The sequence below is a fragment of the Hypanus sabinus genome, chromosome 25, assembly GCF_030144855.1.
Source record: "Hypanus sabinus isolate sHypSab1 chromosome 25, sHypSab1.hap1, whole genome shotgun sequence".
NCBI classification, from domain to species: Eukaryota; Metazoa; Chordata; class Chondrichthyes; order Myliobatiformes; family Dasyatidae; genus Hypanus; species Hypanus sabinus.
Genome location: NC_082730.1, coordinates 31,914,011 through 31,939,211, shown reverse-complemented (window position 1 = coordinate 31,939,211; position 25,201 = coordinate 31,914,011). Strand labels below are relative to the sequence as shown.

Genomic DNA, 25,201 nt, shown 5'->3' with positions numbered 1-25,201 from the left:
TCTGCACTAAGTGTCTGCGCTGACTTTGTTCATTTACAGCCAATCAAAGGAACACAACAGCATACATAGGATGAATTCCACTGTTGGTAACCATTAGGAACTAATATACAGTTTTATAGTACTGCAATGTTATTGGTAGTGTTCTATTTGTTCTATATTTCACTTAATATGTAATTTGATATCAGTTAAATGGTAGTTTGTCTTTCGTTATACCTATTTAACTTTCCATTAAAGTTTGGCAAATTGGGGCAGCCATTTGGTTTAGGCCAAAGTGTACTGGCCCCGATTTGTCTCAAATAACTGGAATCCACTGTACTAACAAGGTTCAATATAACAATCTTTGATTACAAATCTTTGTAACAAATAAAACTTAAAAATATGAAACCAGAACTTAAAAAATAAGAAATTGTTATTCTGGGCTATGGTAATTTTGAATTTGGGGACCTTCTGCAAAGGGCCCATATAAGACATTTTAAAATGGCTGATTTTGTTGTGGTTAATAGCAAACATGTGAATAACATCTGACACTTTCAAAGAACAAAAAACTGCCAGTGTTGGAAATCTGAAATATAAAAAAATGTATTGGAAGTAGTATTGGAAGCAGATTATGTACCTATTTATGGAGGGAGGAACAGTTATTATTTGAAGTTGATGATCTTTCATCAGACTACAAGAAGTGTGAAATTGAACATATCAAGTTGTAGTAAAAGGGGAAAGAATCAAGAGAACTCAGGTATATCTGTGATATGGTGCACACCAAGTGCGAAAAAAATGTGGAATGATTCAACTGAAAGATCATCGACCTGAAATATTAACTCTTTCTCTCACTCAGACGCTGCCTGACCTGTGGAGTACCTCTAGTAATTCTTCTTTATATTCCTTATCATAATCAAATTGATTCTAATAAAAATCAACACAATTCACAAAGAAAACTTTAGAAAAATCAAGAATGAATTTCAGCAGAATCTGAATTTTTCTTGGTTCCTGATACTTGTCACTGAACAGTGCAATGTTAACCAATCTAAGCCCATAATGTCTTGCGTTATCAGAGTACAAAGATTTGAAATATAGTTGATTCAAGTACTATCTTCTATAAATCCTGTTAACAATTAATGATTTTTGAAAGTTTCCACCCCTATGAACAACATACAATGCATAAATTGCACCTATTAATATGCAGCTCTGACTGATAAGTCTGAAAGGTAATTTCATGGTGGTATCAAACAACAAAAACCTTGGGTGTCGTTTATTCCCCTAAACCTTAACCTGGACTGTGAAATATTTATTATCAGTTTCATGTTTTTGAGATGAAGGGAAATAAAACACTTTTCTGTTCCAGTATAACGTAATACTAATATAATTTATTAGATTTTTTGAAACATTAACCATAGATCAAAAAAGCCCCGTCTATAAATGTTATGGAAATCCTTTGCGCTCCACTTTTCAGATCCTATATATGTAAAATCTTTGAGCCCCCTTGAAGTTCTCACTTGCTAGTTTCGTAGAAGGTTATTTAATTTTGTCATTTCTTCAGAAAAATGATGGCAGGTTGAGGAGGAATGACAACATTAAGTTCATTAATAAAATCACGAAATGGCAAACAGGTGGCTCCAATTGACGAATGCATGCATATGAGAGAAAAATCAGCAATGGAAGGCAAACCTGGGAAGAAATTTGTTGCAGATAGAAGTGACAAATTGGATGTAGTAACGTCAGGTAGGGGAATAAGCCTGGGAATAAGCTTTTGTAACTTTTAAACTAGAATTACAATCTGATGACCTATTGTATGCATGTGTAAATAAAAAGATGAAATTTAGGAACATTTGGGAAAGATAATTAAAATGATGGCAGATAACATTGGCTCGCAGAGTGGTGAGATACTGCAGCCTTTCGTTTAATAAAGTTTACATGATGACTAATACAAAATTCAGTCTAGCTATTTGGCAAAATGTTGGGGTTGCTTTATCTTAAGTGAGATAGCAACCAAAAATAGAATAAAAAGATCAATGGCAAATATCCAGAAATGAGAATGAAAAACCTGATGCACTGATCAAAAACTGTAATGTACTAAATTACAGCTTTAAATTAAATAAATGTCAGACCTATTATTTATCACATACTGTACACTTCATGTGTCCCTTTCCATATTATTGATTTGGCAAAACCACAAAAATGTTTCATTTTAAGCTTTGTCTAGTCTTCATCCCAGATACATGGGTAGGCTCTAAATCTCAGAAAGTAGTCAGCAGTGTCTGCTGTTTAAAATTAGTATAGTGTTAAAGCATTACCCTCACAGAGGCTCCTCCAGTGAACTCTCTAAGCTGTGGGTGAGTTTATACCTGGGTATACAGTATAGGCGTTGGGTTGTTTAAAAATTCCTTATGGCAAAAATCATCTGTAAAATTAAATTATGAAGGTATCAGTCACGTACTTGTAATGAAATATTTAGGGCTACTGAGGATTTGGCATCAGTGCCGATTTACTACACTGTTGGGAATTCAGTGAATATGCCAATCTATAAAAACACAAAAAGCTGGCAGAACTCAGCAGGCCAGACAGCATCTATGGGAGGAGGTAGTGACGATGTTTTGGGCCGAAACCCACAAAAGGCTGGCAGAACTCAGCAGGCTGGACAGCATCTATGGGAGGAGATAGTGTTGACATTCGTCGTCACTAGCTCCTCCCATAGATGCTGTCTGGCCTGCTGAGTTCTGCCAGCCTTTTGTGTTTTTATTTATTTCCAGCATCTGCAGATTCACTTGAATATGCCAATCTAAGTTTTGTTGAAATATGCAGTGATCAAATACAATAACATTACCTCTAACATCTGAAACTATTGATATGGTACTGCAAAGACACCTGAGACTGCAGATGCTGTAATCTGGAGCAAAAAAAGTCTGCTGGAGGAACTCAGTAGATGGAACAAAATATGTAAAGGAAAAGGAACTACCAATGTTTTGATTTGTTGCCCTGTATTGGGACTAAAATGCAGAATCTTGATGCAGTATCTTGACCTGAAACATTGATTTTCCTCATCTCTCCATACCCACCCATTTAGCTTGACCTGCTAAATTCCTCCAGCAGTTTGTTTTTCAATCTGCTATTGTGGAACTTGGAATTCAATTTCTTATTTTTGTAACAAACAGAACTTTTTCCTATTCTGAAAGTCTTTGTCTATTCCACTGCCTAACAAGTAAGTTATTTTACATCCCTTTTGTTTTCAATACAACATAATTTTTAATTTGTAGTTCCCAATTTCTTCTTGTGACTCATGGAGTTTTATTTCCCTCTTACTGAAATATTTTCTTCATGCAATCTATGAGCCTTTAAAATTCACTCTGGCACTGTCTATTGGAGATGTTTGTTTTTCATTTCAGCTGTACCTGTGCCCTTCAATCTCGGTGTACCAATAATAGCAGAAAAACAAAATATGATTCATTAATACATTTTTCAATCAAAGCATTTTCACTCATAAAGTAGTCATACAGTAGCTGGAAGGAGAAAACAAATTGTGCTGTACATGGGGAAAATATATTTTTAATTTAGTCCCCAAATAAAGGTTTTGCACATTTAATTTTAATATGGTAGTTTCCAGTGAGCAGTCATAGTTACTAAAGCCCAAGATTACTTCTAAGTAATAGCATTTCAACAGATATTCATAAATTAGTGGGTCTGTAACTATCTGACTGGATTCATTCTATTAGCAGAATATTCCCTCAAACTGGTTGTCATAGTAATTTCAGAGCCACAGACTCAGTAACTTACAAAAATGTCACCACTTAAACTGGACTAGTCTAGTTAAAATCAGCACATTTCAGTCCTGCCAGTTACATCATAATGTTAAAGAAATTAATAAATACATGAAATTTCAGTTGGTTGATAACAAATTAGTCTTTCAATTTGCAAGTGGTGTGTGCAAAACACGTTTTCAAATTAATTTACATAAAATGTATTATTAACTATTTTTAATCCAAATTTTCCATTCCTTAGTAATGTACTACTAATGACAAAGTAATAATAGATAAGCCGCGGTAATGTTTCTTTTTAAAATTGAATGCCCCCCCCCCCCGCCCCACTAAAGAACAAATGTGGCATAGCCACTAATTTATGAAAAAGCAACTTTAGTTTGTAAATGAAAGATGATACTGTTGAAAATCTAAATGAATGAGGCAAATAGACTGAATCTTCCTCTCCCTACAAACCTATATATCATGGACAACCATACTTAGCCCTAAATGTTCTCCAGTTCAAAAGTAGTTCTAATTAAAAACATGCTACATCCTCAGACACTCACTCATTCTGAACCCAGTGGAGTGATTTGACTCTAAGCTGCATCTCAAAGTATGGTTAGCCAAGAATACCCCTTGAAACAAATCAGTTAAAATATAAGACATATATGTGTTATAATAGTTAAGTTGTGTAAATAAATCTGTGATGTGCTGTGAAAGACAAGGTGGTAAGAAGAAGAAAGTAACTAATTAAAAGCAGAGGTTATTAACTTGAGATTATTCTCAACAGGGAACCGGGAGAACGAAAACAAAATATGGTCATGAGATGTAGGGCAATCAGCTGTGGCTATGGAAAGTCAGTTTCATTCTGCAGGAACTTTACAAACAAAAGGAGAATATCCCTGCTGAGAAAAATAGAGACGGTATGTACACATGGACCATTAAGCATCAAAGAAACAGTATCACTAGCGCTAACAGCTTGAAGTTCAGTAGAAACAAGCATTACAGCAAAAGGAGTTACCAAACTCGAATTCAAGCAGGCAAGGGTGTAAAATCAAAATGTGTCTCCTCAGAGAGATTAGGGGTAAACTAATGGCTGGTCAACTGCTTCGTGAAGCTTTGCAGCATTAAGGTTGGGAAATTAGAAGAGGGTGGGAAGAATTAGTGAAAGACTAAGACAGAATTCTTGCAACATGGAGCAAATGTTCCAAAGGACTACAGGGCAAGAGTACTTTGAAATAATTAAAATATAGGAAGCCACATTGAACAGAGTGCAATAATTATCACCACTGCAAGTCAATGTTGTATTATTTGGAATTACTTTCTATTCAAAACTCAATAAATTTTTAAAAAATCAAAGCCATTACAAGGACCACCAACATGACTTCTTTAAGTTAGTTCATTGTAGCCAAACTTTCATCCACATTTATCAGAACAAATTTCACTGATGCTATTTTAAATGGTTGTTCAATTCTCCCTATACAAAATAGAATCATGCACATCTCATACTGCATTAAAAACCTATTCATCTGGAACTCAGATTATATTTACTCCCTTTGTTCCAGTAGATACATTACAAAATAATCTTTGGATGCAAGTTACTCTCCTGTTTTTGTTCAAATCCAATCTCGGTTTCAAACACAATTTTCAGATTCTCACCATTAAGAATCACCCTCCCATCTGAAATTATTACCACATTAGAACTTGCTTTCTCCACTTGTTAATTTTCCATATGTCCTACCAAAACAAAACATTTCCAACTGTACCTCCAATTAATTCCCTTAAACTCATTTCCAAATTCCTGCAAAAGTTATTTCTCTATTTCTAATGTGACACATATTTAGCTCCATTGCAAGCGCCAATCATTCTCATTGGCAATTGATCAATTCAAAATTTAATTAAAATACAATTAATGCTAAATTGCATGCTACTTCATTAAGTATAACTATAGAATTCAAAGCCCTAAACAATTTCAGAACTGAGTCAAAAACAAGAAAAAAAAGCAGAAGTCAGTATAAGAACTAAATATTTTTATAACATTGTGTTCAGCAGCCGTGGATGATATTAAGGTATAAAATATGGTGTTGCTTTTGATGGTAATTCCAATTAAGAATTTTAATGAGGCAGTACAGTATGATACCTTACAAAAAACCTCCATATGCTTATAATGCTCCACATAGGAAAAAGTATATCACAAATGACTTCCAAAATGTAAGATCATAAGACCGTAAGACATTGGAGTGCAATTAGGCCATTTGGCCCATCAAGTCCACTCCACCATTTCATTATTTTACTGTATTATCCCTCTCAGCCCCATTTATCCTGCTTTCTCCCATAACCTTCAGAGCCTCGACTAATCAAGCACTTATCAACCTCCATTTAAAGATATTCAATGACTTGGCCTCCTCAATCATCCATGGCAAAGTATTCCACAGATTTACACCCACAAGATAAAGAAAACCATCCTCATCTCTGATCTCCCTCGATTTGGAGGCTGTGCCCTCTGGTCCTGGACATGCCCACCACAGGAAACATTCTTTCCACATCCACTCTATTGAGGATTTTCAACATTCAAGAAGTTTCAATGAGAACCACTCCTCATTTTTCTGAGCTCCAATGAGTACAGGCCAAGCACTCCTCATATGTAAGTTAACCCTTTCATTCTTGGAATCATTCTTGTGAACCTTCTCTGGACCCTCTTCAAATTCAGCACATCTTTTCTTAGATAAGGGGCCAAATCTGTGCACAACACTCCAACTTTGATCTCACTAATGTCTTATATAGCCTCACCATAACATACTTGCTTTTATATTCTGGTTCTCTCGAACGTAATGCTAACATTACATTTGCCTTCCTTACCTCTGAATGAACCAGTGAATTGATTAAGGAATCCTGCACAAGAACTCTCAAGTCCCTTTGCACCTTCAATTTTGAATTTTCTCCACATTTAGAAAATAGTTCACACCTTTATTTTTGCTATCAAAGTGCATGACCATACGTTTCCTGACACCATATTCTATCTGTCACTTCTTTATCCAAACTCTTAATCTGTCTAGATTCTTCTACAGATTCCCTGCTTCCTCAACACCAACATCCCCCTCCATCCATTTTCACAACATCTGCATACTTGGCCACAAAGCCCTCAATTCTATCATACACAAACTAGAGAAAATGCAGATGCTGGAAATCTGAGCAAAACACACAAAATACTGGAGGAACTCAGCAGGCCAGTCAGCATCTCTGGAAAAAAGTACAGTCAACGTTTTGGGATGGAACCCTTCGGCAGGGCTGGAGAAAAGAAGCTGGGGAGTAGATTTGAAAGGTGGGGGGAGGGTCAGAGAGATCTGAAAGGTGGGGAGGAGAGAGAAAAATTTGAAAGGTGGGGGAGGAGAGAAAGAGATTTGAAAGGTGGGGGAGGGGAGAGAGAGAGAGAGAAATGGTATATCCATTGACTCTGCAGAGCACACTAGTTGCTGGCAGCCAACCAGAAAATACCTCCTTAATTCCCAATCTTTCCTGCTGCCAGTCAGCCAATCTTCTATCCATGCTAGTATCTTTCCTGTAACACCATGGACTCTTATCCTGTTAAGCAGTCTCATGTGCGGCACCTTGTCAAAGGCCTTCTAGAAATCCAAGTAAGCAACATCCACTGACGGTACTTTGTCTATTCTACCTGTTATTTCCTCAAAGAAATTCAGCAGATTTGTCAGACAAGAATTTCCTCTGAAGAAAACCATGCCAACTTTGGCCTATTTTATCATGTGCCTCCAAAGTTATCCAAAACCTTATCCCAAATAATGGAATCCAATATCTTCCCAACCGCAGGTCAGGCTAACTGCTATAATTTTCTTTTCTTTCTTCCTTCCTTCAAAAAGAGTGGAGTGATATTTGCAGTTTTCCAGTCCTCCAGAACCATTCCAGAATCTAGTGATTTGAGAACGATCGTTACTAATGCCTCCACAATCCTTTTAGCTCCCCCTTTCAGAAACTTGGGAGTGTAGTTCTCAACTCATCAATCTGGTTCCCACCTTCCGCCAAAATATTTTAAACCTTCCTGAACAGCTCTAGCAAACCTGCCTGCAACGATATTTGTCCACTTCAGGTTCAGGAATAACCCGTACTTACTGTATAGGTCATACATTCCCCAGAAGAGATCCCAATGATCCAGAAATCTGAAGCCATTCCCTTGCACCAACTTCTCAGCCATGCATTCATCTACCAAATCTTAACTATTCTTACCTCCATTGGCACATGGCAAAGGCAGCAATCTAAAGATTACTACCCTCGAGTCCCTGCTTTTCAGCATTTACCTAACCCTATATTCCCCCTTCAGGACTTTATCCCTTTTCCTATCTACAATATGTTGTTGGTACCAATATGTACCACAACTTCTGGATGCTCACCATCTCCCTTTAGAATGTGGAGAACCCAATTGGAGACACCTCTGACCCTAGCACTGGGAGGCAAAGTACCATCCAGATGTCTCTTTCATGTCCATAGAAACTTCTGTCTGCTCTTCTAACTATGTAACCTTTTATCACTGCAGCACTTTTCTTCTTCCCCACTTCCCTTCTGAGTCACAGAGCCAGACTTGGCCACTGCAGCTTCTTCGTGGTAGGTCCAGCCCTCATATCCAAAGCAATATACTTATTATCAAGGAGAAAAGCCACAAGGCAACTCTGCACTGGCTGTCTATTCCCTTTCTTGTTCCTGACAGCCACCTGTCTCTTGCAACTTAGGGTTGACCATCTCCCTTGTAGCTCCTATTTTATCAGTTTAAAGCCAGATTATGTTAAATTTTGTTCTAAATTCCAAATAAAACATCTAACATTAGGCTGTTTCAATAGCTGCGGAGCAAGAACTGCCATACATGGATTACAAAATGTGGAAATCTGGAATATGTAGACAAATAGAAGAGGTTACTTCATATTCTCTATCAAATCAGGCCTGACTAACCAAGACCTTGATTAATTTCAATGACCATTATTGATCTATCGATTTGGAGAAAGATTATAGTACATTACTTTATTCTTTATTTTCTTTTAAAAACTTATCAAATTTTCCACTTAAAAAATCTCATTATTTTTATTCTTTACTTCGGTCTTTGATGCTTTCAAACTTCCCAATGTTGGAGGCTTTTTAAAAAACATCTAAAGATGCTTTCAGCTATTATACCTGTCTCTATCTTCAGCTTTCCTTGCTGTATGCTTATACTGGGAGTAGCACCTTGGGACTTCCTCACCCAAGGATACCTCTCTGTTGGTCTCGAGAGTCGGATAGGCTCCCAGAATCCAACCCAAGTAACTGCAGCCTTGATAAATCTTAGTTGTAAAGGGGACAAGGGGTGCTTTCAAGCATGATATAGCCCATTTGCTGGAGATGCTTTTAAGCTAATTTTTAACGAGTATTTATTTTAATTGCCATTAGCTTTATTGGAAATATGCCAGAAAGTATTGAAAGGTTTTCAGTGCAAACGAGCTTGCAAAATTAAGATGTAACATTAAGATTATTAAAGGCGGATTTCAGGCATTCGTAAAAAGATTTTTGAGAAGCTGATATTTAGCCTGAATTGGAAATGTATTTCTTCAGGTGTACATGAAGTTAGGAAACTATTTAAAAATACCAGAATCAATTGAACTTCTAAAGAAATTAATTGACTGTTTGTATTTTGTAAACTGCTGGAGCGGCCATTGGAAAGCAGCCAGTAAAGCAGTGGAGCTTTGAGGCTTTGACACGAAGAGGCGGAGTACGAGCTTGCCCCCAGTTAGGTTTTACAATTCCTCCTGAGACGGTGATGTGCCGGAAGCAGGTCGTTGGGTGACAGTCGGGGGGGGAAGCGAAGGTGAGTAGACAGGAAGTGCAGAGCACCCTTGTAGCCATTTCCCTGAATAATAAGTATACCATCCTTGATACTGTTGGAAGGGACGACCGACCAGGGTGAGCCACGGTGGCAGGGCCTCCAGCACTGAGTCTGACCCTGTGGTGCAGAAGGGTGGGATGGAGAACAGGAGAGCTCTCGTCATTATGGACTCTGTAGTCAAGGGATCATATAGGAGATTTTGTGGACATGAGAAGGACACCTGCCAGGGTCCGGGATGTCTCTGACTGGGTGCACAACATCCTGCTATGAGAGGGAAAGCAACCAGAAGTCATGATACATGTTGGTACCAACGACATAGGCAGGAAGATGGATAAGGTCCTGAAGTGTGAGTTTCGGGAACTGGGCAGAAGGCTGAAAAACAGGACCTCAAGGGTGGTGTCCTCAGGATTGCTGCCAGTGATAGTGATGGTAAGAATTGGAGGAGATGGCAGTTGAATGCGTGGCTGAGGAGTTGGTTCAGGGGGCATGGTTTCAGATTTTTGGATCATTGGGATCTCGTCTGGGGAAGGTGAGACCTGAACAGATTGGATGGGTTGTACCTGAACTCGAGGGGGAGCAATATCCTTGCAGGTAGGTTTGCTAGCATGGTTCGGGAGGGTTTAAGCTAACTTGCAAGGGCGAAGGGACTCAGAATGATAGAGCAGTGGGAGAACTGCATGGAGCAAAGCCAGATCTAACATATAGCGAGGCTTCGAGGAAGGAGAAGCAGAATAAAGGGTGTAAAGGTAGTAAGATAGAAGGGCTAAAGTGTGTGTACTTCAATGCAAGAAGCATCAGGAACAAAGGTGATGAACTGAGAGCTTGGATACATACATGGAATTATGGTGTAGTGGCCTTTACAGAGACTTGGCTGGCACCAGGGCAGGAATGGATTCTCAATATTCCTGGATTTCAGTGCTTTGAAAGGGTTAGAGAGGGGGAAAGGGGGAGAGGGGCGGCATTATTCGTCAGGGATACAATTACAGCTACAGAAAGGGTGGGTAGCAGGATCCTCTTTTGAGTCAGTATGAGTGGAAGAGAGCAGTTACTCTATTTGGAGTATTCTATAGGCCCCCTGGTAACAGCAGAGATACTGAGGAGCAGATTGGGAGGCAGATTTTGAAAAGGTGCAAAAATAACAGGGTTGTTATCACAGGTGACTTTAACATCCCTAATATTGATTGGCACCTGATTAGGTCCAATTGTTTAGATGAGGCAGAGTTTGTTAAGTGTATCCAGAACGGATTCTTGTCACAATATGTTGACAGGCCATACTAGATCTAGTATTAGGTAAGGAACTGGGTCAGGTCATGGATCTCTCAGTGGGTGAGCATCTGGGGGACAGTGACCACTGCTCCCTGGCCTTTAGCATTATCATGAAAAAGGATAGAATCAGAGAGGACAGGAAAATTTTTAATTGGGGAAGGGCAAATTAAGAGGCTATAAGGCTAGAACTTGCAGGTGTGAATTGGGATGATGTTTTTGCAGGGAAATGTACTATGGACATGTGGTCGATGTTTAGGGATCTCTTGCAGGATGTTAGGGATAAATTTGTCCTGTTGCGGAAGTTAAAGAATGGTAGGGTGAAGGAACCATGGGTGACAAGTGAGGTGGAAAATCTAATCAGGTGGAAGAAGGCAGCATACATGAGGTTTAGGAAGCAAGGATCAGATGGGTCTATTGAGGAATATAGGGTAGCAAGAAAGGAGCTTAAGAAGGGGCTGAGAAGAGCAAGAAGGGGGCATGAGAAGGCCTTGGTGAGTAGGGTAATGGAAAACCCCCAGGCATTCTTCAATTATGTGAAGAACAAAAGGATGATAGGAGTGAAGGTAGCACCGATTAGAGATAAAGGTGGGAAGATGTGCCTGGAGACTGTGGAAGTGAGCGAGGTCCTCAATGAATACTTCTCTTTGGTATTCACCAATGAGAGGGAACTTGATGACGGAGAGGACAATATGAGTGAGGTTGATGTTCTGGAGCATGTTGATATCAAGGGAGAGGAGGTGTCGGAGTTGTTAAAATACATTAGGACGGATATGTCCCTGGGGCCGGATGGAAAATTCCCCAGGCTGCTCCACAAGGCGAGGGAAGAGATTGCTGAGCCTTTGGCTAGGATCTTTATATGCTCATTGTCCACAAGAATGGTACCGGAGGATTGGAGGAAGGCGAATGTTGTCCCCTTGTTCAAAAAAGGTAGCAGGGATAGTCTGGGTAATTATAGATCAGTGAGCCTTATGTCTGTGGTGGGAAAGCTGTTGGAAAAGGTTCTTAGAGATAGGATCTATGGGCTGATCAGGGACAGTCAGCATGGCTTTGTGAAGGGCAGATCATGTCTAACAAGCCTGATAGAGTTCTTTGAGGAGGTGACCAGGCATATAGATGAGGGTAGTGCAGTGGATGTGATCTACATAGATTTTAGTAAGGCATTTGACAGGCTCCACACTGAAGGCTTATTCAGAAAGTCAGAAGGCATGGGATCCAGGGAAGTTTGGCCTGGTGGATTCAGAATTGGCTTGCCTGCAGAAAGCAGAGGGTCATGGTGGAGGGAGTACATTCGGATTGGAGGGTTGTGACTGGTGGTGTCCCACAAGGATCGGTTCTGGGACCTCTACGTTTTGTGATTTTTTTATTAACGACCTGGATGTGGGGGTAGAAGGGTGGGTTGGCAAGTTTGCAGTTGACACAAAGGTTGGAGGAGTTGTGGATCGTGTAGACGATTGTCGAAGATTGTAGAGAGACATTGATAGGATGCAGAAGTGGGCTGAGAAGTGGCAGATGGAGTTCAACCCGGAGAAGTGTGAGGTGGTACATTTTGGAGGGACAAACTCCAAGGCAGAGTACAGAGTAAATAGCAGTATACTTGGTAGTGTAGAGGAGCAGAGTGGCCTAGGGGTACACGTCCACAAATCCCTGAAAGTTGCCTCCCAGGTAGATAGAGTAGTTAAGAAAGCTTATGGGGTGCTAGCTTTCACAAGTTGAGGGATAGAGTTTAAGAGTCGCGAGGTAATGATGCAGCTCTATAAAACTCTGGTTAGGCCACACTTTGGAGTACTGTGTCCAGTTCTGGTCACCTCACTATAGGAAGGATGTGGAAGCATTGGAAAGGGTACAGAGGAGATTTACCAGGATGCTGCCTGGTTTAGAGAATATGCATTATGATCAGAGATTAAGGGAGCTGGGGCTTTACTCTTTGGAGAGGAGGAGGATGAGAGGAGACATGATAGAGGTACACAAGATATTAAGAGGAAAAGATAGAGTGGACAGCCAGCACCTCTTCCCCAGGGCACCACTGCTCAATACAAGAGGCCATGGCTTTAAGTTAAGGGGTGGGAATTTCAAGGGCCATATTAGAGGAAGGTTTTTTTGACTCAGAGAACGGTGCATGGAATGCACTGCCTGAGTCAGTGGTGGAGGCAGATACACTAGTGAAATTTAAGACACTACTAGACAGGTTATATGGAGGAATTTAAGGTGGGGGGGTTATATGGGAGGCAGGGCTTAAGGGTCGGCATGACATTGTGGGCCAAAGGGCCTGTACTCTGTACTTATTCTAAGTTCTATTTCCTCCTGTGTTCCGTGCATGCCAAAACTTCATCCACTGGAAGCATTTTCTGCTAATTTATTCTACACTAACTACATAAGGTTGTAAACACCTCTATCGAATCTCATAATTTGCTTGGCTTAAGAGAGAATTACCTTAATTTTGAGTTCCTCCATTTAAGTGAAGTCTCTGAGACCTAGTTCTGTTTTAGTAAAGCTTTTCCACACAAACCTTTGGTCATTACTACAACGCTTTGCTAAAATGTGTTTGAAGTTCCATACCATGTTTCATACAAAACTTCCTTGGGTACTTTGTGGCTCTTTTAATAAAAAAAAACTTCTAATTTGCTAAGCTTTGAACAAAAAAGGCAATTTTTGCCTCATCTTATTCTAACAAAATGTTTTACTTCAAACTCCACTGCTTTAAATGTCAATTCCATATCTGTGTCCATTTCTCAAACTGTCCTTCTTATCCTGTAGCCTTCAGATGTTTCATGCTGCTGCCCTGACGTCTCCCGGAGGCACGACAAGTCCCTGAGACATGGCAGTGCCTTAAGCAATGCAATGAAGCAGCCTTGTCCCTCAAACTCTCCAGCAGCTTTAATAGAAAACAAAGAATCACCTTCACTTTGTGGACTGTCCATGTTAAAGACTTCAGATGTTTCTGGAAGATTTCTGAGAAATGCTAGGTTAGTATTTAAAATGAAACTAATTAAGTTTTTATTAAGAGAAATAAACAGTCGATGTTTTGGGCAAAGACCATTCATCATGATTACATTACGTCCAGATGAAGGGTCTCGACCCAAAATATCAGCTATTTATTTCTCACCACAATGCTGCCTGACCTTCTGAGTTCATTCCAGCATCTGCAGAGTCTCAATGTGTTTATGATTTAAAAAGATGTTATCTTCTATCTTGTTCCCCTGCAGCCTTTTACCTACGGAAAGCAATAGGCTACTAAATCCTGTCCTGTGTGCAACTTCAAGTTCATCCCTCAGCACAAAAAAACTGGCATCAATCCACAGACTCAATGGGAGAGTTCAAATGCATCATGCACTGAAAAAGTCTAATGGAGAGGTAAATTCAGGAGTTCAGCATCTGACCTCAGATGTATCTGAACAAACAGAAAAACAAGAACAGTATCACAGGCACCTGCCAGCAAAATATAGGTAATTGTGTGAACATGATATAAAGATGCTAGCATTGCATTCTCTAATTTACTACAAAGACACCAAGGGACTATCCAGCATTTATAAATTAGAGAAGCCCCAAGAGCAGCTGGTCATTATCATGAATAGAGAAGAAATTCTGCCGATGCTGGGAAATCCAAAGACACATACACAAAATGTTAGAGGAACTCAGCAGGTCAGGCAGCATCTGTGGAAATGAATAAACAGTTGACATTTTGGGCCTTCTTCAGGGCTGGAAAGGAGGAGAGCTAGAAGGTGATAGGTGAAGCCAGGTGGGTATGAATGCTAAAGGGCTGGAGAGCTATGAATCAGATAGGAGAGGAGACTGGACCATGGGAGAAAGGAAAGGAGGAGGGGACCCAGGGGAGAAAGTGAATGGGAAGGTGCAGCGCTTTGGCAGGGTTAGTGGGGAGGAATGAATGGATAAGGAAATCACAGAGGGAGCAATCCCTGTTGAAAGCGGGGGGGGGGGGGGGGGCATGTATATTTGGTGGTAGGATCCCTTTGGAGATGGCCGAAGCTGCTGAAAATAATGTGTTAGATGAGGAGGCTTATGGGGTGGTGGGTAGGAAAAGAAGACCTCTAGCATTGTTAAGGCATTGTAGGGTGAGCACGGAGCTTGAATAGTTAGGTTTTAAAAACTGAGTATAAAGTTTGTTTGTTTTCAAAATACAATTAGTGCACAGTTTTATTCCACAAAAGTGGTTATTTATAATCCATATCTTTTGGAAACTTATCAGAGTCACATTCATTGCATATACTTAGCATTGAAGCTTTGCTATTTGATTCCTGCTAAATTGGACCTGACTGTGATATCTGGTCAGGTTGGGCTGTGATGTGTACTACCCCTGCTCAATACTTAATTTGGTTCAGCATAACTTGTTTAGCATGAGTGCATGTATCCTCTTCTGGTTAAAAGCAATAAATGGGCCATGCAACAAGTCCCTTTCTTTTTGTCTGCAAATGCTTTAAGTTCAGGTGCTTTATGGGGAAAAGAAATAAGTGCTGAGCACAGTTTAGATCTGGTTGCTCTAGTCAAGTTAGGTATCTGTTTAGATTTAATTGTATGAAAAAGCAAACTTCTAAAATCTAAATGTAATATCACTTGTAGCTAAGTGAATTTTTTAAAAAGTACAGCATTGTTAACCTCTGTTTCATATTGTCATGTAGTATACTAAGCTGGGAAATAATTATGGTAGCCAACTTACATCTATTAACATTCAAATCACAAGCATAAAATACTCACGATGAAACAGATCATAAATAAATGAATCAGACATATCAGATCTGGGACAACATTCAAACACTCTCACTTTACACATGAACATATATAAATGTCACTCAATGGAACATGTTAAAATCATTGCTGTTACAATTGCTTTTATTCCCCTCTGGCAATAGTTTAACCCAGTGTAAGCTGCCTTAAATCTGGCCTTGCATTAAAAGACACTTATGCATATATTAAAGGTGTTAACACTGGACTATCCTGGAAGTACAGTGATGCAACATTTACCTGATAGGTGTCCCAAAGACGGATGGTGCATCGGAGTGGCAGTTCCCGCATCAGCAAGTTATTCATCCAACGGAATGCGAACTGTAGGTATTCTACCTCATATTTCCTGAAGTGAAAGTGGACTTGCTCTGTGGAGAAAAAAATTGCACTCAGTTTTATATAAAATAAATGTCCTATTGTTGCATGAAACACACTTATAGATATTTTTCTTCATAGCTTTTCCTTTAAACCAAGCATGCTAATTCCAGTGCTAACTGAGCAATAAATCTCAAGTTCATGTCCATCTAGCTTGATTCAAATGAAATCCAGATTAAGATGGTGCTGCAGAAGCCGGGCATCAAGTTACTGGCAGTTCCCAAAGCAAGAACTAAATACTTTATTAATAACACTTTTTCTGTAAAAAAGGTAAAAGACCACCACAAATACTGAAGAGGTGAGCAAAGTCAAAGCTGAATTGAGGGTCAAAGAGTGTGGGTGCAAGTAGAGGAGAGGTCGAGGCATGTTTGAGATAGAGTTGGAGTATGCTGAGCGGAGCAAAGTCAGGGTAGAGGAGAGATAGATTTGGAGCTCACTCAGTTAAACTGAGAGCGAGGTTTGATCGATCTATGCACTGTGCCTATTTGGAAAGGGTGGATACTGGCCAAAACATGGCGACAGGCTCCAGGCCCAAAGCTTATTGATGCAACGGGGCTTGGGTTTTAAAGCAAGGAATAATCTGATGTTTGAATGATTTAAACGGGACCATATAACCATATAACAATTACAATTACAGCACAGAAACAGGCCATCTCGGCCCTTTTAGTCCATGCCGAACGCTTACTCTCATCTAGTCCCACTGACCCGCACTCAGCCCAGAACCCTCCATTCCTTTCCTGTCCATGTACCCATCCAATTTTATCTTAAATGACAATACCGAACCTGCCTCTACCACTTCTACTGGAAGCTCGTTCCACACAGCTACAACTCTGAGTAAAGAAGTTCCCCCTCGTGTTACCCCTAAACTTTTGCCCCCTAACTCTCAACTCATGTCCTCTTGTTTGAATCTCCCCTACTCTCAATGGAAAAAGCCTAACCACGTCTACTCTATCTATCCCCCTCATAATTTTAAATACCTAATATTTTAAAATTTAAATTTTAAATATCAAGACCCCCTCAACCTTCTATGCTCCAAAGAATAAAGGCCCAACCTTTCCCTGTAACTTAGGTACTGAAACCCAGGTAACATTCTAGTAAATCTTCTCTGTACTCTCTCTATTTTGTTGAGATCTTTCCTATAATTTGGTGACCAGAACTGTACACAATACTCCAAATTCAGCCTTACCAATGCCTTGTACAATGTTAACATTACATCCCAACTCCTATAGTCAATGCTCTGATTTATAAAGCCTTCATAGGCGAAGGTCGGGCCAGTTCTGCTCACTGCTCTGCATCATTTACTCTGTTCTTTGCTCCAAGGCCATGGGCCCGCTCCAGGGTTTGTGTGTAGTTCTAATGCCTTTGGCATACTTCATTATTTGCATGATTTCTCTCTCAGTACATTGGGTGTTCGTCTTTTTTTTAAATGGGTTCTTTTGGGTTTCCTGTTTTGTTGCTTGCCTGTAAGGGGACATTTCTCAGGTTTGTATCATGTATACGTACTTTGATGATAAATGTAGTTGGAATTTTGAAATAGTAGTCGGATCATGACATATTGTAGACTTCCATAACCATGAAATGAAAACTTTGTTTTGAATTTCTATCTAGTGATATTTGCTAGATATATTGTGAATGCATGATCAGCTCAATTCAGTAAATACTTTGTAAAATGCTCACTATCAAAGTTTAGGAACAGTTAGGCAACATATAAGTACACTGCTGAAGATGGCAATGTTCACAATTTGTACCTGGCAAAATATAGTGGCAAAAATCTCTTCTGAAAACAAAAACTGCATTTGACCGAGCCTCCTGAGAAGAGAATCTCCCCCAATTTACACTGAAATGTACAGTACTGTGAAAAAGTCTCAGGCATCCTAACTATATACGGGACTAAGACTTTTCTACAGTACTGTATCTGTCAATGTAGAGTGCAGAGTGAGTTTGTAAATCTGATGGAAGCATGGGATGATTGGAATGGCAAGGGTGGAGCACTGAAGGAGGGGTATGGGACAGGTGACAGAGAAGAAGTTCCAGGGATGGGGATGCTTTGAGTACAAAGCCCTGAGACACTAGGCAAAGTCATTCAATTCCAAATCATTGGTTTACTGATCATTATAGAACGTCTTTCTGGTTCTTCCTGATCCTTCCCCTTTTTCCAAGCATGATTCCCCTCCCCCTGCTCCCTTCCCACTCTCAGTCAACAATTAGAGACCTATACCAGAATCAGGTTTATCATCACTCACGTGTCATTAATTTTTTATTTGCAGCAGTACATAAAATCACTACAATACTTTGCAAAAGTGTCTGGTGAAAAGTTTCTGATGCCATAACTTTGTTCACTCTACACACCTGAGAATCATATTCTAGAATTTCCTCCCAGAATCAATCTAGCATCTCCTACTTCCATTTTAAGAAGATCTTATTTAGTTTGACATTTAACTTAATATTACACCTGTATGAATTTCTTCAAGATAATGTGTTAATTTGAGAACATTAAAACATGAAACAATGAGCATGTGAAGTCTAGTTATATTCTGTGATAAGAAATACAAAGGAACTGAGAGAGAGAGAGAGACAAGATTTCTTAAAAAATATTACACTCATTCTTATATAAGACAAATATCCTATTGTGGTTAACAGTTACATTCGTTTAAGAAACAGAAATAGACCTAGTTAGAGAGTTACACTGCAAATATATGCTTAGAGATTTAGAATATACAAACTTTGTAATCACTGGATGACCACTTTATTATATTATGCAGCTTTATCATAATCATGAACATAAGTTACACTGTATGAATTCATACACTATTATGACACAAACATATCCAAAATAAACAAGGCTATATTCATAAAAACAAGTTAGAACTGTCACATGGACTAAGAAAGCAATATGAAGTTGTATCATAAAATAGTGCATCCAAATTCATGCTCAAAAGGAGGGTGGAGTAAAGTCAAGATGGCGATAAACAGCGACACCTTTGCTTGCATTTCAGGAAACAGCTTTATTTTCATCTTTGATATCTCTTTTTTCCCTTTTCACGGTTTTTTTGAAGACCTGACCTAGAGTTACACTCTGACTTTGGTTATTTGCAGGAATGGGAACCATCCCTCAGGGCCTCACGACTGGCTACTTTTTGATATCCTAAGGATTCAGCAGGAAGACGAGCGCACCTTCAGGGTTCTGGATTTTCGATGGGGTTATTCCAGGCTGGTGCCCCTGACTGAGGCATAGAAGGAGAACATCAGAAACTGCAGTTTGGCTGCTGGCTGTGTGTGCAGAAACCTGTGTCTTCTGGGCGCAGAGCTTTGAAAAAGCGACACAACATACATTTAACATCATAAATCAGTGAGTTGCTTGTTATGTCTCCCCTCTTGCTGTGAAACAGTGACACTACTTTTTCCTTTATTAGTGAGAGAGAGAGAGCCTGTGGTATGTCGAATTACTGGGTGAACGAGTAATCTCTGGGGTACTGCAAGTCTGTGTCTTTATTAATGCTTTGTTGCATGCTTGAGTGCTCGGTGGAGGGTGCCGACACTTTTTTTCTGGTGGGAGAGGGGGGTCATTGCCTCAGTGCTGCTTATGCGTGGGAAAGGGGAGCTGGGGAGGACAGCTTTGGGGTTCTAACGTTTAACTGTCATTCATTCTTTGGGGCACTCTTCTGTTTTTGTGGATGTGAAAAGAATTTCAGGATGCATATTGTATACATTTCTCCGACGTTAAATGTACCTATTGAACCTATTTAAATACCTATTGAACCTATTTAAATACTGTTAGAGAAGCATTCACTTTATGAAAACCTTTGACAGAAAGTGAACACGATACCATGCTGGTATAGGGGTTTGTGTGTACACATGCCCAATTACCACTGCAGAATGCAGAGTAGTGAGATTATAATGCAAACTAGTGTACGATGCTGATTTGAAGCCTTTGCTTCTATTTTGTAACTGCACTTTCCTCAAGGGAGTTGAGGAGGAAGCACAAAAGGAAGAGGATGCTACAACAAAGGCCTCCCTTTGACATGATCAGAATACTTATCAGCAATATGAGTAACACCTAACCCTTCACTGTTCAATATGCTCTGCACCTGTCCACTAATGTCATAACACTCTTGTCCAAACAACATTTAAGTTTTTCCCATCAGTTTACCCCAGAAGTAAGCAAAAAAAATCACTAAATGCATGATCAAGTCCATTTGATTAATTCAGTTATTAAGGAATACAAAATGAAACTCATTAATTTTGTGCCTTCCTTTTGTGCCCAATATTCATAAGTATTTATCTTTCTCCAGTGGCTGGAGATGGAGAATGCAAGATTGTTAGCCCTCCAAATGAGAAAAATATAGATGGTCTTGGTGGGGGGGGGGGGGGGGGGGAGGGTGTTAGATATTGAGCAGCCATATACCTTCAAGTTTCACACTGCATCATTTCAAACTTGAGAACTCCAATATGATCATTGTGTTCTATGTTTGAATGAAACGTGGCTTACTCCCAGCATGCCAGATACAGCAATGACACTTGAAAGCTTCTTGATTTACAGAATGAACTAAACTGCTGATTTAAAAAAGGCAAAAGATGGAGGTGTGCGTTTCATGATAAACTCTTGTTGGTACTCCGATGTGGCGTTTTCACAGAACTCATGTTTCTTGAACATAAATACCTAATGGTCAAATGCTGTCCCTTCTATTTACCAAGGGAGTTTTCCTCTAATCCAGGCTGCAGTTTACATACCACCAGCAGCTGACTCTAACCAAGCGCTTGAGTTATTGCCTGATGCCATTTCCAAACATGAAACAGTCCACCCCGATGTATTTCATTTTATAGTTGGGGACTTAAACTGGGCTGTTTCAAGAAAACCCTGTCCAATTACTACTATTGCATAACCTGTAGAACCAGAGGTCCCAACACACTCAACTACTGTTATATTAAGACAAGGAATGCCTGCTGTTCCATGGTCAGACTTGCATACAGGAGGAGGCTGAAGAGCAAAGCTCCAGAGATTAGAGCAGCAAAGAGGTGGTTGTGAGCGGCAGAGAAGCAGCTATGGGATTGCTTCATGATGATGGACCGGGAAATGTTCAAGGACTCATCTGTGATTCTGAATGAATACATCATAGTTGTCACGGACTTTATTAAAACTGTTGTAGAGGAGTGTGTCTGCACAAAATCATTCAGTCTTCCCCAATGAGAAGCCCTGGACGAACAATGAGATCTACAATCTGCTGAGGTTCAGATCAAAGGCATTCAAGCCTGGTGACCAAGAAAGTTACAAGAGGTCCAAGTATGATCTGCAGAAAGCCATCTCACGGGTGAAGTGGCAATTCCGGACTATACCTGAAACATCAAAGGGTGCTTAATCTTTGTGGCAAGACTTGAATGCCATCAATTCTTACCACTGATCTGCTGATGCTCTGGAACTCCTATCAACAGTGAATCAGAATCACAAAAGCAGCAATTTAAGCTTTCAAGACAGCAGTGCGGTTACTGATAAGACCCATTTTTGGTTATAATGAAATCTCTGACATTAACCTCCACACCAAACATCATTAAGAGCTCCACAGAAATGCTAATGCAAATAAGTCGATGATTCATTTCAGAAAGAACGGGTTCCATGTTCTGCAATAAGCCCACTGTCAAACTTACGTTTGAATCCTTTCTGTTCTTTGTTGCTATGTGCAGACTTTTTGGCTTTTTGACTGGGGTTCCAATGATTATTGTGCCCATCAAGCTTTATTGTATAGTTCTGCTCAAAGTTCTCATCGGAATCTTCTTAATGGACACTCAGAGTGAACTGCCACCAGTCGATCAATTTCTCCACATCTTGGTATCTGGGTATTTGTGACTAGTGTGTTATACTTGACAACCCTTACTTTAAAACTGCCCCAGTCAGCCTCATAGATGTTGAGAACACAAAATCAAGTGCCATAAATCATCATCATCTTACATAGGACACATAAGAAACAGGCCATTTGACCAAATGAGCACACGTGGCTATTTTTGCTCCATTACAGCTACTTTCTGTTTTTCCACATCCAAAGATGTTAACATTACTACTACTTTCTCAGTGGCATGCTGGTCCAGTCTCTCCTTAAATGCACCTATTCTAATCACTTCAGCCACTCCTTGTGGTATATACAGATCTACACAGTGAGCACTTTCAGAAAAGAAGTTACTTCTGAATTCCCTACTGGATGTCTCCGTGCCCATTTTAACTCTATGTATTCTTTCCTGTTATGTAACCACTGTATTTCTATACCTTATCTGAATTACCTCCACTGCTTCAACATCATTTTCACAATTTTGGTACAGACTTTATGCAGCTTTCTTTAGTGTAACTTAACTGAGATCCAACACAAAGTTAGCATAGCTTCCCAAGTTATTAATTCTACAGGTAACTGAATTTTAAATGTGTACTGATGTAAAGAGAAAGCAAGCCTTCCTAAACATTGTTCCCCCAAGAAGTGTCATAATATTTAAAGTCTAAGTAATTAAAAGGGTAAAGCATTTCAACAATTTGCTAGTTAGTGGGTGAGAACAAAGTTCACATTCAATAGCTCTGAAGACAACTGCAAATTGAATCAGGCATCTCTTCAAGGTTCACATAAAATTGAATCTACTCTGCACTTACAGCAGTAAATTGCAATTTTGTAAAACGTATGAGGCTTTTTTATAGTGCTGAAGCAGCAATCACAACAGGAAGATTGCAGACACAGTGAAAACAATTCCATTGTTAACAGCAGACTGCTTCAGCATTCAAAATAAAATATGCATTTCTGCTTTTATGATAGTCCTGTGCATAAACTGTACGACAGAAATATGTGATAAATGCAAGTAATTCAACTTCATCGCTTAGCTTTCTAGAAATAATAATTTTGTCACCATCCCAAGGGTTAACAAACAGCATGGAATATATTTTCTCAATAATTCAATCTGCCAGAATTTTTAAATTTATAAATGATATTCCCATTATTTTAATACAGTTAATATTGGCTAATATTGTTTTATTATTGTCACGTGTACCAAGCTCATCTTGCATATAGTTTATACAGATCAAATCATTACATAGTGAATTAAGCTAAAATAAGGTAAAACTACAAAAAGATAGAATAAAGTGTAAATGCTACAGGAAAATGTAGTGCGGGTAACCGATACTGTGCAAGATCATAACGAGGTAAATTGTGAGGCCAAGAGTCCATCTTATCGTTAAAGATCTCCATTCAAGTGTTTAATAACAGTGGAAAATAAACTGTGCTTGTGTTTGGTGGTACATGTTTTGAGGCTGTTATATCTTCTGCATGATGAAAGGGGGAGAAGAAAAAATATCCAAGATGTGCGGGGTCTTTGATTACGTTGGGTTCTTTACAGAGCAGTGACTGATTCACAGGAGGCAAAGAGTGGGTGGGAATGAAGGGAGCCCTTTCTGGTTGGCTGCCCGTGACTAGTGGTATTCCACAGGGGTCTCTGTTGGGACCGATTCTTTTTACATTATGTGTCAATGACTTGGATGATGGAATTGATGGCTTTGCTGCAAAGTTTGCAGATGATGTGTAAATAGGAGGAGGCATGGTTTTAAGGAAGTAGAGAGGCTACGGAAGGACAGATTAGAAGAATGGGCAAAGAAGTGGCTGATTGGATACAGTGCCAGGAAGTGTATGGTGATGCACTTTAGTTGAAGAAATGAGTAAGTTAACTATTTTCTAAATGGAGAGAAAATACAACAATCTGATATGCAAAGGGTTTTGCACATTCCTTATGCAGAATTTCCTAAAGGTTAATTTGCAGGTTGAGTCTGTGGTGAGGAAGGCAAATGTGATGTTAGCTTTCATTTCAAGAGGACTAGAATATAAAAGCAAGGATATAATGTTGAGAATTTACAAACAATGGTGAGGCCTCACTTGTGGAGTATTGTGAGCAGTTTTGGGTCCCTTATCTTAGAAAGGACATGATGAAACTGGAGGGTTCAAAGGAGGTTCGTGAAACTGATTCCAGGATTGAATAGCTTGTCATATGAAAAGCATTTGAAAGATCTGGGCCTGTATTCACAAGAATTCAGAAGAATGAAGGGTGACCTCATTGAAACCTATTGAATGGTAAGGCCCTGAAAGAGTGGATGTGGACAGGATGGTTCCTATGGTGGGAGAGTCTACAATTAGAGGACACAGCCTCAGAATGGAGGGGTGTCCTTTAAAAACAGAAATAATGAGAAATTCTTCAGCTAGGCACTGGTAAATCTGTGGAGTTCTTTGCCACAGGCAGCTGTGGAGGACAAGTTTTTATGGATATTAAAGCAGAGATCGATAGATTCTTGATTGGTCAAGGCATGAAGGGATTCAGGGAGAAGACATGAAACTGTGTCTGAGAGGAAAACTGGATCAGCCATGACAAAATAGCAGAGTAGACTTGGCCAAATGGCCTCATTCTGCTCCTATATCTTATGGCTTTTATTGAGACGGCAAGAAGTACAGACAGAGTTCATAGAGAGGAGATTAGTTCCTGTGATGTCCTGAGCTGTGTCCACAACTCTCAGCTGTTACTTGTGGGTACATACAGAGCAGTTGTCATAACAAGCCACTATGCATCCACAGAATGGTTTTCTGGTGCATCAATAAAAAATGATAAGGGTCGATAGGAACATGACGAATTTTTTCAGCTTCCTGAAGCATGGGCGTGGATAAGCTTCCTTGGCTGTGACATCAATATGGCTAGGCAAGGACAAGCTATTGGTAATGTTTACACCTTAGTATTTGAAACTCTCACCTCAGCACAGTTGATGTAAATAGGAACATGTGCACCACCCCCTCCCCCTACCTTCGTAATGTATTGACCAGCACTTCTGTGTTGTTGACATTGAGGGAAAGGTTATTGCCATTGACAGTATTTCACTAAATTCTGTTTCCTTGAACCCCAACTCATCATTATTTGAGATACAGTCCACTACAGTGGTATCATTGCAAACTCGTAGATGGAGGTAAAGCAGAATCTGCCGATGAGGTCACATTTAAACAGGGAGTCGAGCAGAGGGATGTGCAGCTGTTGGAGATGTTGCCCAACTTGGCTTTGTAACTCGTTATAGTATGTTAGCCCTGACACAGCTGATGACTGGGCAGAGTCTCTATTTCAGACTGGTACTGTCTCTTAGCATCTCTGATAGGTTGCCAGTAAATCAATTTTTTCTTCCAGCAAAATCTATATTTTCTCCACCTGTTTTAAAATACTCCTTCTCTATCTTTGTACA

The 25,201-nt window shown here is 39.7% G+C and overlaps 1 protein-coding gene across 3 annotated transcripts in view; it reads right to left on the bottom strand.

Annotated features, from left to right (window-relative positions):
* The window catches only part of LOC132381142 (TBC1 domain family member 22B-like), a 346,281-nt gene that overhangs the window by 67,329 nt on the left and 253,751 nt on the right, over positions 1-25,201 (bottom strand). For all 3 annotated transcript variants that reach the window (XM_059950412.1, XM_059950414.1, XM_059950413.1), the window contains one exon: positions 15,832-15,959. In XM_059950412.1, coding sequence (XP_059806395.1) covers positions 15,832-15,959 — 128 coding nt within the window. The remainder of the gene's footprint in view (positions 1-15,831; positions 15,960-25,201) is intronic.